This window comes from Camarhynchus parvulus, chromosome 4A (genome assembly GCF_901933205.1).
Source record: "Camarhynchus parvulus chromosome 4A, STF_HiC, whole genome shotgun sequence".
In the NCBI taxonomy this organism is placed as follows: domain Eukaryota; kingdom Metazoa; phylum Chordata; class Aves; order Passeriformes; family Thraupidae; genus Camarhynchus; species Camarhynchus parvulus.
In genome coordinates, this window is record NC_044600.1 from 19,484,627 (window position 1) to 19,496,817 (window position 12,191).

Sequence of the window (12,191 nt, forward strand, 5' to 3'; positions counted from 1 at the left end):
CCTCGTGCTGGTGTTCAGGACACCAGGGCTTCTTTATCAGTTTGGGCTGAACCTGGCTGACCTTTTCGCTGCCTCCTGCAGCTGCATTATGACAGGCAGCCCCCCGGAGGGAAGGTACAGCTGCTCTCCCAGCCCACTACCCTCAGGGGATCCCTGCATGGCTTGTCTGAGCACCCCTTGCTGCAAGGAGCTGGGCTGCACAGGGCAAGTGCTCAGGGAAGCTGAGTGGAGCAGTCTGGGCACATGTCACTGATTTTTGGAAGGTGGGGCATAGCCCTTGGGTGGGAAGGACTGCAAAATCTTCAGCTAGGCAGGAGATAAAAGATGCTGAAGCACGCCGGGGAGCAGTGGGGAACCCCACAATGCCCCTGGCAGCTGCCCAGCTATGTGGTGCTTAGCAGGATGGTGGGATGGGATGTCTTCAGGGCTGACCTTCAGCAGGGCCCCATTCCTGGAACTGGGCTGTTTTGCAGGAAGGATGAACAGCTTGCTTTCCTCTCCAGGATGGGAGGGAACTGTTTGCAGTCAGATCACCCTGGCTGCAGAGACAGCAGAGACAGCTTCCCAGCACACACAGGTTTAACCCTTACGCAAGACCTGTCTTGCACCCCTAGACCATGTAGCTGGTACCGTTGCACAAAATGGGGATCCCTAATGCTTGAGTCAGCCAGCCCCCCCAGCTCAGATAAGCTCCAGCTTTCCCCAGATAATCAACCCCTGATCAGACAGCAATCTGCCGCAAGGCAATTAGGACGGGAAATTATTTTGCAGACCCCTGGAGCTGACTCCCCAACAAAGAAGTCCTGCTACACAGCCCAGAGTGGTGCTAACACTGGGGGTTGCAGGGGGTGGGCAATTTTTTTCTGCCCTATCAAAACTTTGGGAGAATTTGGAACCCTACTCAATGGGACAGGACACTCTGACTCATATTCCCATAATCAAGAGGTATGTATTGATGGCACTGTGAGTGTCCCCCAGGACCATGTCATTACCTCCACCACAAGCTCAACACCCACCACCCAGCTCCTGCTGTGCACCCCAGGTGAGGTGTGCCAGTACCCACTGCTGCCACAGCCTCCCCAGCTACCCCTGCCTGGGCAATGCTGAGCCTCTGAGAGCTGTGATGGCTCCTGGCACTGCCAGCTGCTGCTGTCTCTGCTGATCTCAGCTGGGAGAAGAGCCAGCAGCTCCAGTCCATGGCATTTCCCTCCAGCTGAAGCAGCAAGCAGGGATCTAAGTCCTGCAGGCGGGAGGCACAGTATGACACGGTGCCCTCCTCACAAGGTGCCGGAATGCCCAGTACCTGGCCCCACGGAGACCGGGGAGCAGAAACGTGGCAGCAAAGAGGTCCCTTCCCACACTGTTGGGAGCAGGGTGTTTGTCTTTTCTGCAGGAACAGCCTCCTGGGAGGCAGTTCAAGGAGCCTTTCCCTTCCTCCTCACAGAGTAAATGACCGGACATTTGCCGAGATTGAGATTACAGCACACATTTATCTGGATTTCTGTCTCACCGTGTCTGGGAGAAAGCTGGGGGCCCTTTGGAAACCTTGTCAAGCCCTGTTCCTCTGCCCAGGGGAAACAGGCGGGAGGGAAGGGGCTGTCAGTTTCTTTGCCAGCAATGGGATGCCAAGGCACGGCTCACCCGTAACAGGGTGCCCTGGGGGAAGTGTTCCTGTGCTGAGAGTGACCCAGCTGTCCCGAGCAGCCTCTGGCCCTGGGCAGCAGGCTAAGAGCGAGCGCACACGTGCCCGCCGAGCGCCCGGACTTCGGCAGGGCAGAGAAGCGAGCCATTGTCCCCGCGCAGTGCCAGCCCCGCGGCACCGCCAGCCGCCGAGGCCCGGCTGGTGCCAGCTGCCGCGTGGGACACGGCGGCTCTGCCATGGCCGGACTGCTCCGGCCAGCAGTGACCGCGGTCCTCCTCTGCTTTGCTGTGCGTCTGAAGGCCAGCCCGGAGCTGTCCGGTGAGTCAGGGTGAAGGCGGGGAGGAGGGGGATGCCGAGAACTGCGCTGGTAGGATGGGAGTGAGAAGCGACAGCACTTTGGTGGGGTAGGGACAAGTGAGGTATAAACCATGGCAGGCCAGAGTGAGTTTCCCCAAAATGCTGAGACTACTTTATCTCCACACCGGGGTGTTATCTGAAAACACACTGCACACATCCCACAGCCCTGGTGTGCATGAGAGTGGCTCCCCAGCTCTGCTGAGCTCTCTTGGATAGTTTGCAGGCAGAAATTCAAGGAAACAAACATCAAGCCAGTCCCCGAGCTTTGTTGAGCATCCCCTTAGCCACTCTGCTCATGTCCTCGGTGCTGGGCAGTGTGTAGAGCTGAAGGAGAACTCAGGGCTACCCTGCCAGCCGTCCCTGCTCTGAGGAGAAGGAAGAGTTGGGTTGAAGCTGTACCTGGCCCCTAGATGGAGCTGGCGGCTGTGCCCCAGCTAGAGCACTCATGAGTAGGGGTGCTGCAGGGTCCCCTGCCACAGGACACAGCATGGGTCAGAAGCTCTCCCCAGGGCTATGCCGGTGAACCTTATAGGTGTAGACAAGGCAGAAATTTGGGATCCTTTCTGCCCCAGCTCTTTGAACAGTCAGGACAGGTGCAGGCAGGCTGGGCACCAGGCATTCCCCAGGGATCATCTGAAAACAGCCATGCATGCCTTCCATCTTCTCAGCCGAGCCCAGGTGGGTGAAAGCCTGATGCTGCAGCGTGGGGTGTGGTGAGGAGGATGTGATTTCATCGGGGCAGAGCTAACGGCACAACCACAGCACCGGAGATTGAGTCAGCTGTACTGGCACGAATCACTCACAAAGTCTGCCTACAGCCTCCTTGACATGGCTCCACCAAAAAAACATCTTATCTTCACAACTGCTCACTGGCTCAAAAGAGTGTGATGGAGAAACCTCTGCACCCATGGCAATGTTTGAGCCTCAATTTTAAAATACAAACCACTGGTACCTGCAGCTGGCATGACAGCAGAATAGGGTGGCTGCCTCAAGGCTGGATTTGGGGAAACCCATTTCTTCTCATATTTCTCCCCTGACTTCCCTGCCATCCCTAGGATTTGTCTGAGCCCTCTGCATCCAAGGCTGCCCAGCAGTGGGGAGTTTAGGCAGCCTTACATCCAGCAGTGTTGGGTATAGGCAGGTGGGTTTGGAGTCAGTGATAGGCAGAGGTCAAGGCCAGGGCGGCTCTGAAACCTTCAGGAGCATCTGACTGCTGCCAGGTGTGGGGCTAGTGCTGCAAGTGTGGGACTGCTGCAGGGGATGCAGAGGAAGGGGATGGGGTCTGGCAGCCTGGGTAGGGTCCTGTGCCCCTCACAGGCCCCAGCATCCAGTGATATGGGGCAACCAGAGGAGAGGGACAGGACAGTTTGTCCTGTCCCCTCTTCATGAGCTCTGCACTCCAAGGGTCTGATCCAGCTCTGTGCCATTCAAAGAGCATCTTTGCATCTGGAGCTTTGATCAAGCTAGAGCACCTTGTCTACTGCCATCTACCCTCCTGTACTTCTCCTTTCCTCTTTCCTCCATCATGCAGAAAAGCAATTGAAGGCTTGCTTCTGGGATGCTGTGGCCACCCACTTGCTCATCCCAGCTTGTGAGGGATAATGCCAAGGGAGAGATAAACTCCAGGCTGGAGGCAGCTCCCAGCTGCACTTGCTGACATCCCAGGGAGGGATTCTGACTGCAGATACTGAAGGGTTAGTGGCAGCACTGAAGATGAAAGGGGCCCTTTGTGCTGCTGAGCCTGGCACCAGTTTGCAGGGGTAGGGCGGGGGGGGGGTGGTGGAGCTAGTGCTCCCACCTTCTTGTCTTGGTTTGGAGGAGTTTGACACACTGGGGTTTGGGTGACAGGGTGCATGTCCTGCCCTAAGCCCCAGCACTGGCCTGGGGCTGAGCTGCAAGTTCCTCCAAAGACCCCAGAGCTGGGATCTGGGGTCTGTGATCTGCTCAGAAGCCCCATGCTGCCCTGCTGCAGTCTCCCAAACCTCAAAACAATGCTTCCCCTTTGGTTATGATGCTTCCTCTTTGGTTTTGTTTTATTCAAAGATGCAAAGTGCTTCATTCAGGGCCTACACATCACATTTTGTCAGCTTTTCTTGCTTCCTCAGTCTTCTCCAGCAACTGGTGCCTGCTCAGAGCACCTGGCAGCTTGAGAAGCTCTTACTAAATCAGACTCCTTGCCCACCCAGTACAGCCAATGTTAACTGGAGCCAATGCTGCATGTTAAGCCCTTGGAGAGACTGCACAGGACAGTCCCACTTTGTTGTCCCCTGTAGGGAAAACAACAGGTGCAGTAGTTTGGGACATGAACTAGGCAAGACTGAAAGAAAGAAGCATCCTGTGGTGGGAATTCAAGGAGGGAAGGGCCAGTTCCCATTGAAAGGGTTGTGGGCCAGGAATAGTTGGCAGCAACACACTGGGCTTCTTCAGCAGAGACCTGAGGTCAGCTGGGCTCAAGTGATGACTTTGTGGCTCACACTCATCCATACTGACCCAGCCAGCTGTGGGAGCTTGCAGCAGCCCCTGGACCCTTCTCTCATCTGGCTCATGGCTCAGCTTGTGACAGACTTGTGACAGAGAGCATCCTCCTCACCCTGACTCCAGGGATCATCGCTGGGGGACCATCTCTGGCTCACTCTTGTTCTCTCCTCACCATGGCCTCATAACAAGCCTAATTTTCTCTAAACACTTGACAACTCCTTACAGGATTTTTCCATCTTCTCTGACTTGCTGTACTGCCTCCATCTTTCCTTTCCTGTTGCTAACCAGCTCAGCTATTCTGTGCTGCTTTCCAGGCTCCTGGCAGCAATGCTGTATGCAAAGTTTGCTGCAAGCTCATCTCTGCTGCTGTTCTTCTCTGATCTTGTTCACTCCATAAGTGCCTCATCTCAAGATATACTCACTGCCACCAGCACTTGGGTGCCCAAGTGCCACCACTGCTGTGGCCCTGGTGTCTCCTCTGGACAATGCCACCCCTGCTTTCCCCTTCCAGGGTACCGGTGCGCAAGGTGCTGAGGAACCACACTGCCCACACCTGTGATGGAGAGCAGCTCCTCATCGTCTGCCCTCGCAAAACCACCATCAGCATCCTCGGGGCCTTCTATGGGCGCCGAGTGCCCAGCACCAACCTTTGCCCCAGCCCCGACAATGCCTCCCAGGAGAGCACCGAATGCACGTCTGCCACTGCCCACCTGGTAAGGGAGGGATCCCAGGGGCCAGGCTGCACAACCCTCTGTCTTCACATCACTGAGCTGCCTGCTTGGGCTGGGGGGCTGCAGGCAATGCAGCCTCCCTGAGGAGGTTTTCATCAACATCAGGATTATAGAATAATGGAATCAAAGAATCACAAACACTTCTTGGACTCTGTTAGGTTTGGTGCTGAGACCACTTCTCTGGGGAGCCTGTTCCCAGCCACCTCTGTGAGAGGCACCTTTTTCTAACATCCAGCCTAAACCTGCTCTCACACAACCTCAGCCCATTCCCTCGGGTCCTCTCACTGGTCACCACAGAGGAAAGATCAGTGCTTGCTCCTTCTCTTCCCTTCATGAGGAAGTTGTAGATTGAAATGAGGACCCCCTCAAGACTCCTCCAGGCTGAACAGGCGAAGTATCTTCAGCCAGTCCTCATAAGACTTCCCCTCAAGGCCCTTCACAGTATTTGTTGCCCTCCTTTGGACGGTCTCTGATAGTTTCATATCTTTCTTATATTATGGTGACCAAAACTACACACAATATTCAAAGTGAGTCTGCCCCATGCAGAGCAGACATGTACAATCCCCTCCCTGGCCCGGCTGAGCCTGATGCCCCCCCAGGACAAGGTTGGCCCTCCTGGCTGCTAGGGCACTGCTGACTTATATTCAGGTTGTGGTTGACCAGGACCCGCAGCATACACCCAGTCCATACACCCAGGGTTGCTCCTTCCCAGGTGCAGAATCCAGCACTTTCCCTTGTTGAATTTCCTGTGGATGGTGATTGCACAGTCCTCTAATTTCTTGAGGTCTCTCTGTGGGACCTCCCTGCCTTCGAGGGAGTCAGCAGTTCCTCTCAGTTTTGTATCATCTGTGATTCACTGTGGGGCCCTTTTCCTAGACCATTTTTGGAAGTTAAGGGTGAAAGAGATGTTCTGCCATGTGTTCCAGAGTAGAGCCTGGCAGGAGGCACTGCTGTGTCCTGAGATGGCTTTTGGAGCAATCCCACAGGAAGCAGCAGGCTCAGAGAATGCCCTGGAATCTGGGGCTGGATTCTGGGAGAAGGGCAGTGCTGTAGGCAGGATGTTGGGTTCATGAAATGAGACAGGACCTCCTGAGATGCTGCACTCACCCCTGTGGCTGCATCCTCTGGGGTTGGCACAGACAGTAGGCAGCTGCCAGAAGCAGCTCCCATCTGTGCCGGCAGGTCCCAGGGACTGGATTAGTGAAGCAGACCAAAGGGGTGCCTGTTTGATGGCAGCAGTTGGTGCAGGGAAAGGGTAGGAAAGCAGAGGTTGACTGAAGAAAAGAGATGAAACATCCTCAAAGCTAATGCCTAGGTCCCTCGATGAGGACATCATTTCATATGCTGCTTTTTTAAGACCCTGTTCCAGCTCCTTGCTAGGGCTGGGGCAAACCTGCTGCAAAGCCAGTGACTGCAGCTGCCTACAAGAAAAGGGAAAGAGCCAGTGCCCTACTTAGGAGCTCACAGGGCTTTCCTGCCTGGTCCTGCTCCAACCATACATCCCCTTCTGGGATTCTGCATGTTCCAGGAGCTCTGCAAGCACCAAGCCAGACCATGCTGGCACAGCACCAGGCTGGTCCTATGAGCCATCCTGCAAACACAGGTCAGGATCCCCCTCTCTGCAGGATGGAGAGTATGGCCTGGCAGAGGTGCTTGGAAACTGAAGGGCAGGTCTGAGAGCAGGTCTGTGTAGCTCAGGTTCATACTGGGTAAAAGGTGGGGTGGCCATGCTGGCACAGGGCTGGAATACATGCTGCTGCTTAAGGAGCAGGGATGTCTGGAGCAGAGAGCAAAGAGAGCAAAGCTGTGGCCAAGGCTCAGCGCTGTTATGGCAGCAACTGGGAACAGAGATTGCTTGTGTTTCCTTAGTGAATTTCCGTTCTGGCAGGCAGTCAAGACCAAGCGGAGGCTCAGTCCTGAGCTGGGCGGGAGGGACAGGGACAGAGGAGGGTAATGAGAGATGAGAAGAGGCTCCGTTGTGGATGCTGGAATCCCCGGGCCTGAGTCACGAAGCGGCAGCAAGGGAATAAAACCCCTCCCTTCTGCCGGCAGCCTCCGCTCCGCTACGGAGTCACTGCTGTGGGACTTGTGGGGGCAAAGAGGGGAAACGGAGGGGCAGGGAGTCCTACAGCCACCCAAGGCCGGGCTACCCAGGGACTCCTGGCAGAGCCGAGGGCCCACCTCAGCCGCTCGCGGGCCGGTCCCGTGTGCAGGAGGGGAGAGGAGCCGCGGCCACCTCGGTCACGGGCGGGGCCCGACCGGCCCGTGGGTGAACGCTCGTCCCCACCTTGTGGCCGCGCGGGGACATTGCACGGACCGCGGGGACATTGCGAGCCGAGGGGGTCGTGTCAGCGCGCGCCTGCACGGGTGTTAGAGACGCGCGGTCCGGTATAAGCGTGGTGCGGGACGGGACGGTGTGGTGTGGTGTGGTGTGGTATGGTATGGTATGGTATGGTATGGTATGGTATGGTATGGTATGGTATGGTATGGTATGGTATGGTGTGGTATGGTGTGGTGTGGTGTGGTGTGGTGTGGCGTGGCGTGACGTGGCGTGACGTGACGTGGTACGGTACGGTACGGTACGGTACGGTATGGTATGGTATGGCATGGTATGGTGTGGCGTGGCGTGACGTGACATGGCGTGGTACAGTACAGTACGGTACGGTACGGTGTGGTGTGGTACGGTACGGTACGGTATGGTATGGTATGGCATGGTACTGTATGGTACAGTACAGTACGGTATGGTATGGCACGGTACTGTATGGTATGGTACTGTATGGTACAGTACAGTACGGTATGGTATGGTATGGTATGGTATGGCATGGTACTGTATGGTATGGTACAGTATGGCACGGTACAGTATGGTATGGTATGGTATGGTATGGTATGGTACGGTATGGCACGGTACAGTATGGTATGGTATGGTACGGTACGGTATGGTATGGTACGGTACGGTACGGTATGGTACGGTACGGTACGGTACGGTATGGTATGGTATGGTATGGTACGGTATGGCACGGTACAGTATGGTATGGTATGGTATGGTATGGTATGGTATGGTATGGTATGGTATGGTATGGTATGGTATGGTATGGTACTATACGGTACGGTACGGTACGGTACGGTACGGTACGGTATGGTATGGTATGGTACGGTATGGCACGGTACAGTATGGTATGGTATGGTATGGTATGGTATGGTATGGTATGGTATGGTATGGTATGGTATGGTATGGTACTGTACGGTACGGTACGGTACGGTACGGTACGGTATGGTATGGTATGGTATGGTATGGTATGGTATGGTATGGTATGGTATGGTATGGTATGGTATGGTATGGTACGGTATGGCACGGTACAGTATGGTATGGTATGGTACGGTACGGTACGGTACGGTACGGTACGGTATGGTATGGTACGGTACGGTATGGTATGGTATGGTATGGTATGGTATGGTATGGTATGGTATGGTATGGTATGGTATGGTACGGTATGGTATGGTATGGTTTGGTACGGTACGGTACAGTATGGTATGGCACAGTACGGTATGGTATGGTATGGTATAGTATGGTATGTTACTGGGATGCCAGCACAGGTAGTAACAGCTGTGTAGGACACACAGCTCAGTGGGTGCAGGAGGGGAACTGGTTCAGGAACAGGCACTGGAATTGGGATGTCTGCATCAGGGGTGGGCAGGAGCAGCTATGGGACACTTCTGTGGGGTGAGAGGCCACTTTCCTGAGCATGGTGATGGAACTGATGCACAGAACGTGAGAACAGCCTCAGGACTTCTCACCCAACTCACACCTGTTCCACTCTGCTCTCCAGAAGCTGCTGGCTGAGTGCCAGGACCAGCAGTGGTGCCAGTTCTCAGTGCACAGCCAGGTCTTTGGGCCAGACCCATGCCCTGGGACACACAAGTATCTCATCGCTTCCTACAAGTGCCGGCCAGGTGAGGTGGAGCACGGTCTGGGCATGGGCTCTCTCTGACCTCAGCTGCTCAGAAAGGGGCAGGGAGGAGAGCATGGCTGCTCCTGCACCTCGCAGCCCTATTTCAACCCTTCCCCTGGCCTAAGAGAGGTGATTCAGGATGTCACTCCCTAGGGAACCATCGAGTCAAGACCGTGTGTGAGAATGACAAGCTCAGGCTGCAGTGTCGACCAAAATCCATCCTGGCCATTTATTCTGCAAGTTATGGACGATTCCTGCGGGGCAAACCAGAATGTGATGTCTTGAACACTGGAGAACCCCATATAGGTATGCCAGAATGGTTTGAGACAGAAATGGGGCAGGAGTCATGCAGAGTATGGCACAAGTCCACCACTGGGCTATACCTGCATCCCTTGGCCTCTGCTGGCTGATGCCCAGCAGGGAGGGGCAAGCAGCTCTGCCTCATGTCTCTGCAGAGTGTGTGGCTCCAGATGCTCTGCGCAGGGTCTCCAAGAAGTGCCACCGCAAGGGGAACTGCACCGTGGCTGCTGACAAGGCCACCTTCGGAGACCCGTGCCTTCCTGGCATGAAGAAGCAGCTGCGAGTCTCTTACACCTGTGGTGAGAGCTCCCCACAGAGCCAGGGGCACAGGTGCCACTGGTGGAGTGTCTCTGTCCACCCCATGCCAGGCAGGCAGGGGTATGGGACCCCCCAGGGAAGCAGGGACTGCAAGGCAGGAGCAGGATGGTGAGGCTTGGTGTGTGCTCTCCTTACAGTGCCCAAGCAGCTGCTAGAGGAGGTGGGCCCTGACACTTCGGACCCTTTCCTGCTCTCGGACTACATACACGGTAATGTGGGGGGAGGAAGGTTACACCACAAGCAGTATGGCACCATGTCTGTGCTCAGGTGAACCAGCCCTTCCATGGTTTGTCTGCATCCCTGGTACCAGCCTAGCATCCCTGTCCCATGGTGGAAACTATCCCTTGGTCAGTGCCCATTCTGAGGGGATGGAGGTGGCATCTGCTGGGAGCAGGGAAGAGGAAGATGCACAGGGCCATCCCTGTGGACAGCAGAGCACGTGCAGGAAGGATGGAGTGTGGTATGGGGAAGGACAGGCAGGAGCAGGCAGCTGGGACATGGGGCACTGAGAGCACCTCGTGCCTGAGCCCGCACCCCCTTGTCACTGCAGGTGGCTGGTACAAAGGCCCCAGGTTCTCCAGGCTCCAAGAAGACCGCATGATTTTTACTAGCTCTCTGGCAGCTTTTGCTCACCTTTGGGGTATGTGCCCTCCTTGGGTCTCATGCAGCACCTGGGGAAATAGGACAGGCTGGGGGGGTGGCTGACATCCCGGATGGCCCCAGCTCAATCCAGGGCTCATCTCAGAGGCAGCCAGACCCCAAACCTCTCCAGCAGGGCCAACAGGCACACAAAGGAGCAGGGCACCAAGCACCCATGCTGGGTTTGGGGTGGACAGGTAAGGTGGGAGCTCAGAGGCGGAACGAGCCTCAAAGACCCACAGCATCAAGAGTCACAGTGTGGCTACAGTCCTGCCTGTGGACCTTCCTTTTCCAACAGGCCACATTACCCACTGGGTCTTTTCCTTCCTGCCCTGTCTGCAGGCACTGATGGAGACCACCTCTCTGCAGGCAAAAATTTCCCTTGCCAGAGGAAATTACTCATTTAATCCCCCAAGGGATTATTCTTTCCCCTGCTCTGCCTACCCCACATGCCAGTGGAGGTTTCCTTTGGAGAAAGGCCCATTTCAGGACTGGTGGGTGCTGATGAGGGTCTAGGTGACACTTCCATGATCACTGGGGCAGGGTCTGTCCTATCTCTGCAGCCTGGGTGGTGAGGGCATCCCTGCTCCCCTCCTCTTACTCCTGTATGCCTGGCAGAGGGGCTTTGCAGGCACTGATACCCCATTAACTGCAGAGCAGTTTGTACCCTGGTATCTTTCTTTCCTTTTCCCTTCAGGTGTCCCAGAGAAAGTTGCCCTCTACTTTCTTTGTGGAGTCTCAGGAGGCCTCATGCTACTGCTGTGCATCATCAGCCCCAAAACAACCTTCCTCCAGGAGGTGGGGGAGGCTCTCAAAGACCCAGAGCTGGGCAGCAGCTCAGAGCTGGGCAGGACCAAGCTGCAGGATGAGCAGGATGAAGACATCCCTGATGACAGCTCCTCAGACTCCTCCTTCCGCCGCCTCACCCGCACCTACCGGGCCACTGACAGCATCTTCGGTCCCGAGCTGACGGCAGCTATGGAGGGAGCAGTGGAGCACCAGGGCCACAGTGGGGAGGAGATCTGGATGCCCAAGGAGTCAAGCCCATATGCCATACATAAGATCAAATCAGCCACCAAATAAGAACTGGAAGAAAACAGCTGGAGGGCAGCAGAGGGGTGCAGGCTCAGTGGGATCCAACATCAGAGAGACATAAGAATTTGGGCTCCTTGGGGTGACTGGACATCCCGAGCAGCAGCACGGTCATGGCAGCTCCAGTGTGTCCATCAATCTACTGCTCCACCAGCTGGGGGTGACATGCAGACTTTCAGTGTGATGAGGGGCTATGTAATGGTTCTGTGGGCCATGGGCTCCTTTGCCACAGATGCCACTAACCCTAACCTAACCTCCCTGTTCTCAGCTTGCATTGTCTGGCTCTAGAGTTTAACCCTGATCAGCTGTGCCAAGCCCATCCTGAGCCCTTTGAAGCTGCTTGCTCCTATTTCTCCTTGGGTACTGGCTTCCACTCCTAGTGCTGCAAACACACCCTGCACTTAGGCACTATGTCAGCAGCAGAGAGGCAGGAATGGCCAGGACATAGGAAGAGGCAGGTGGAGTGGGTGTGCAAGCACAGCAGGCATCACCAGCACAGCCCCACCAGGGTACATGCCATGCAGCCCTCTGTGCCAAGGGAGCTGCTCCCCAGGCTGGGGCCATTGGCAGCTCAGCATAACCACAGGCTCTCACCTACCTGCAGGCATTCAGGAGCTCTGTCATCCCGTGTTGCTCTATGCTTTCCTCTCTATTTTCCCCAGTGGCAGGAGACCCCAAGTTTTA

At 55.7% G+C, this 12,191-nt stretch overlaps 1 protein-coding gene across 1 annotated transcript; it reads left to right on the forward strand.

Annotated features, from left to right (window-relative positions):
* Positions 1–1,878: 1,878 nt before the first annotated feature.
* Positions 1,879–11,511, forward strand: LOC115914935 (protein eva-1 homolog C-like). The gene is made up of 8 exons (XM_030967820.1): positions 1,879–1,964; positions 4,989–5,190; positions 9,036–9,159; positions 9,312–9,464; positions 9,614–9,757; positions 9,914–9,985; positions 10,327–10,416; positions 11,113–11,511. Exons 1-8 carry the CDS (start codon positions 1,879–1,881, stop codon positions 11,496–11,498), a joined length of 1,257 nt encoding a protein of 418 aa, XP_030823680.1. The 3' UTR covers positions 11,499–11,511.
* The last annotated feature ends 680 nt before the right edge of the window (positions 11,512–12,191 follow it).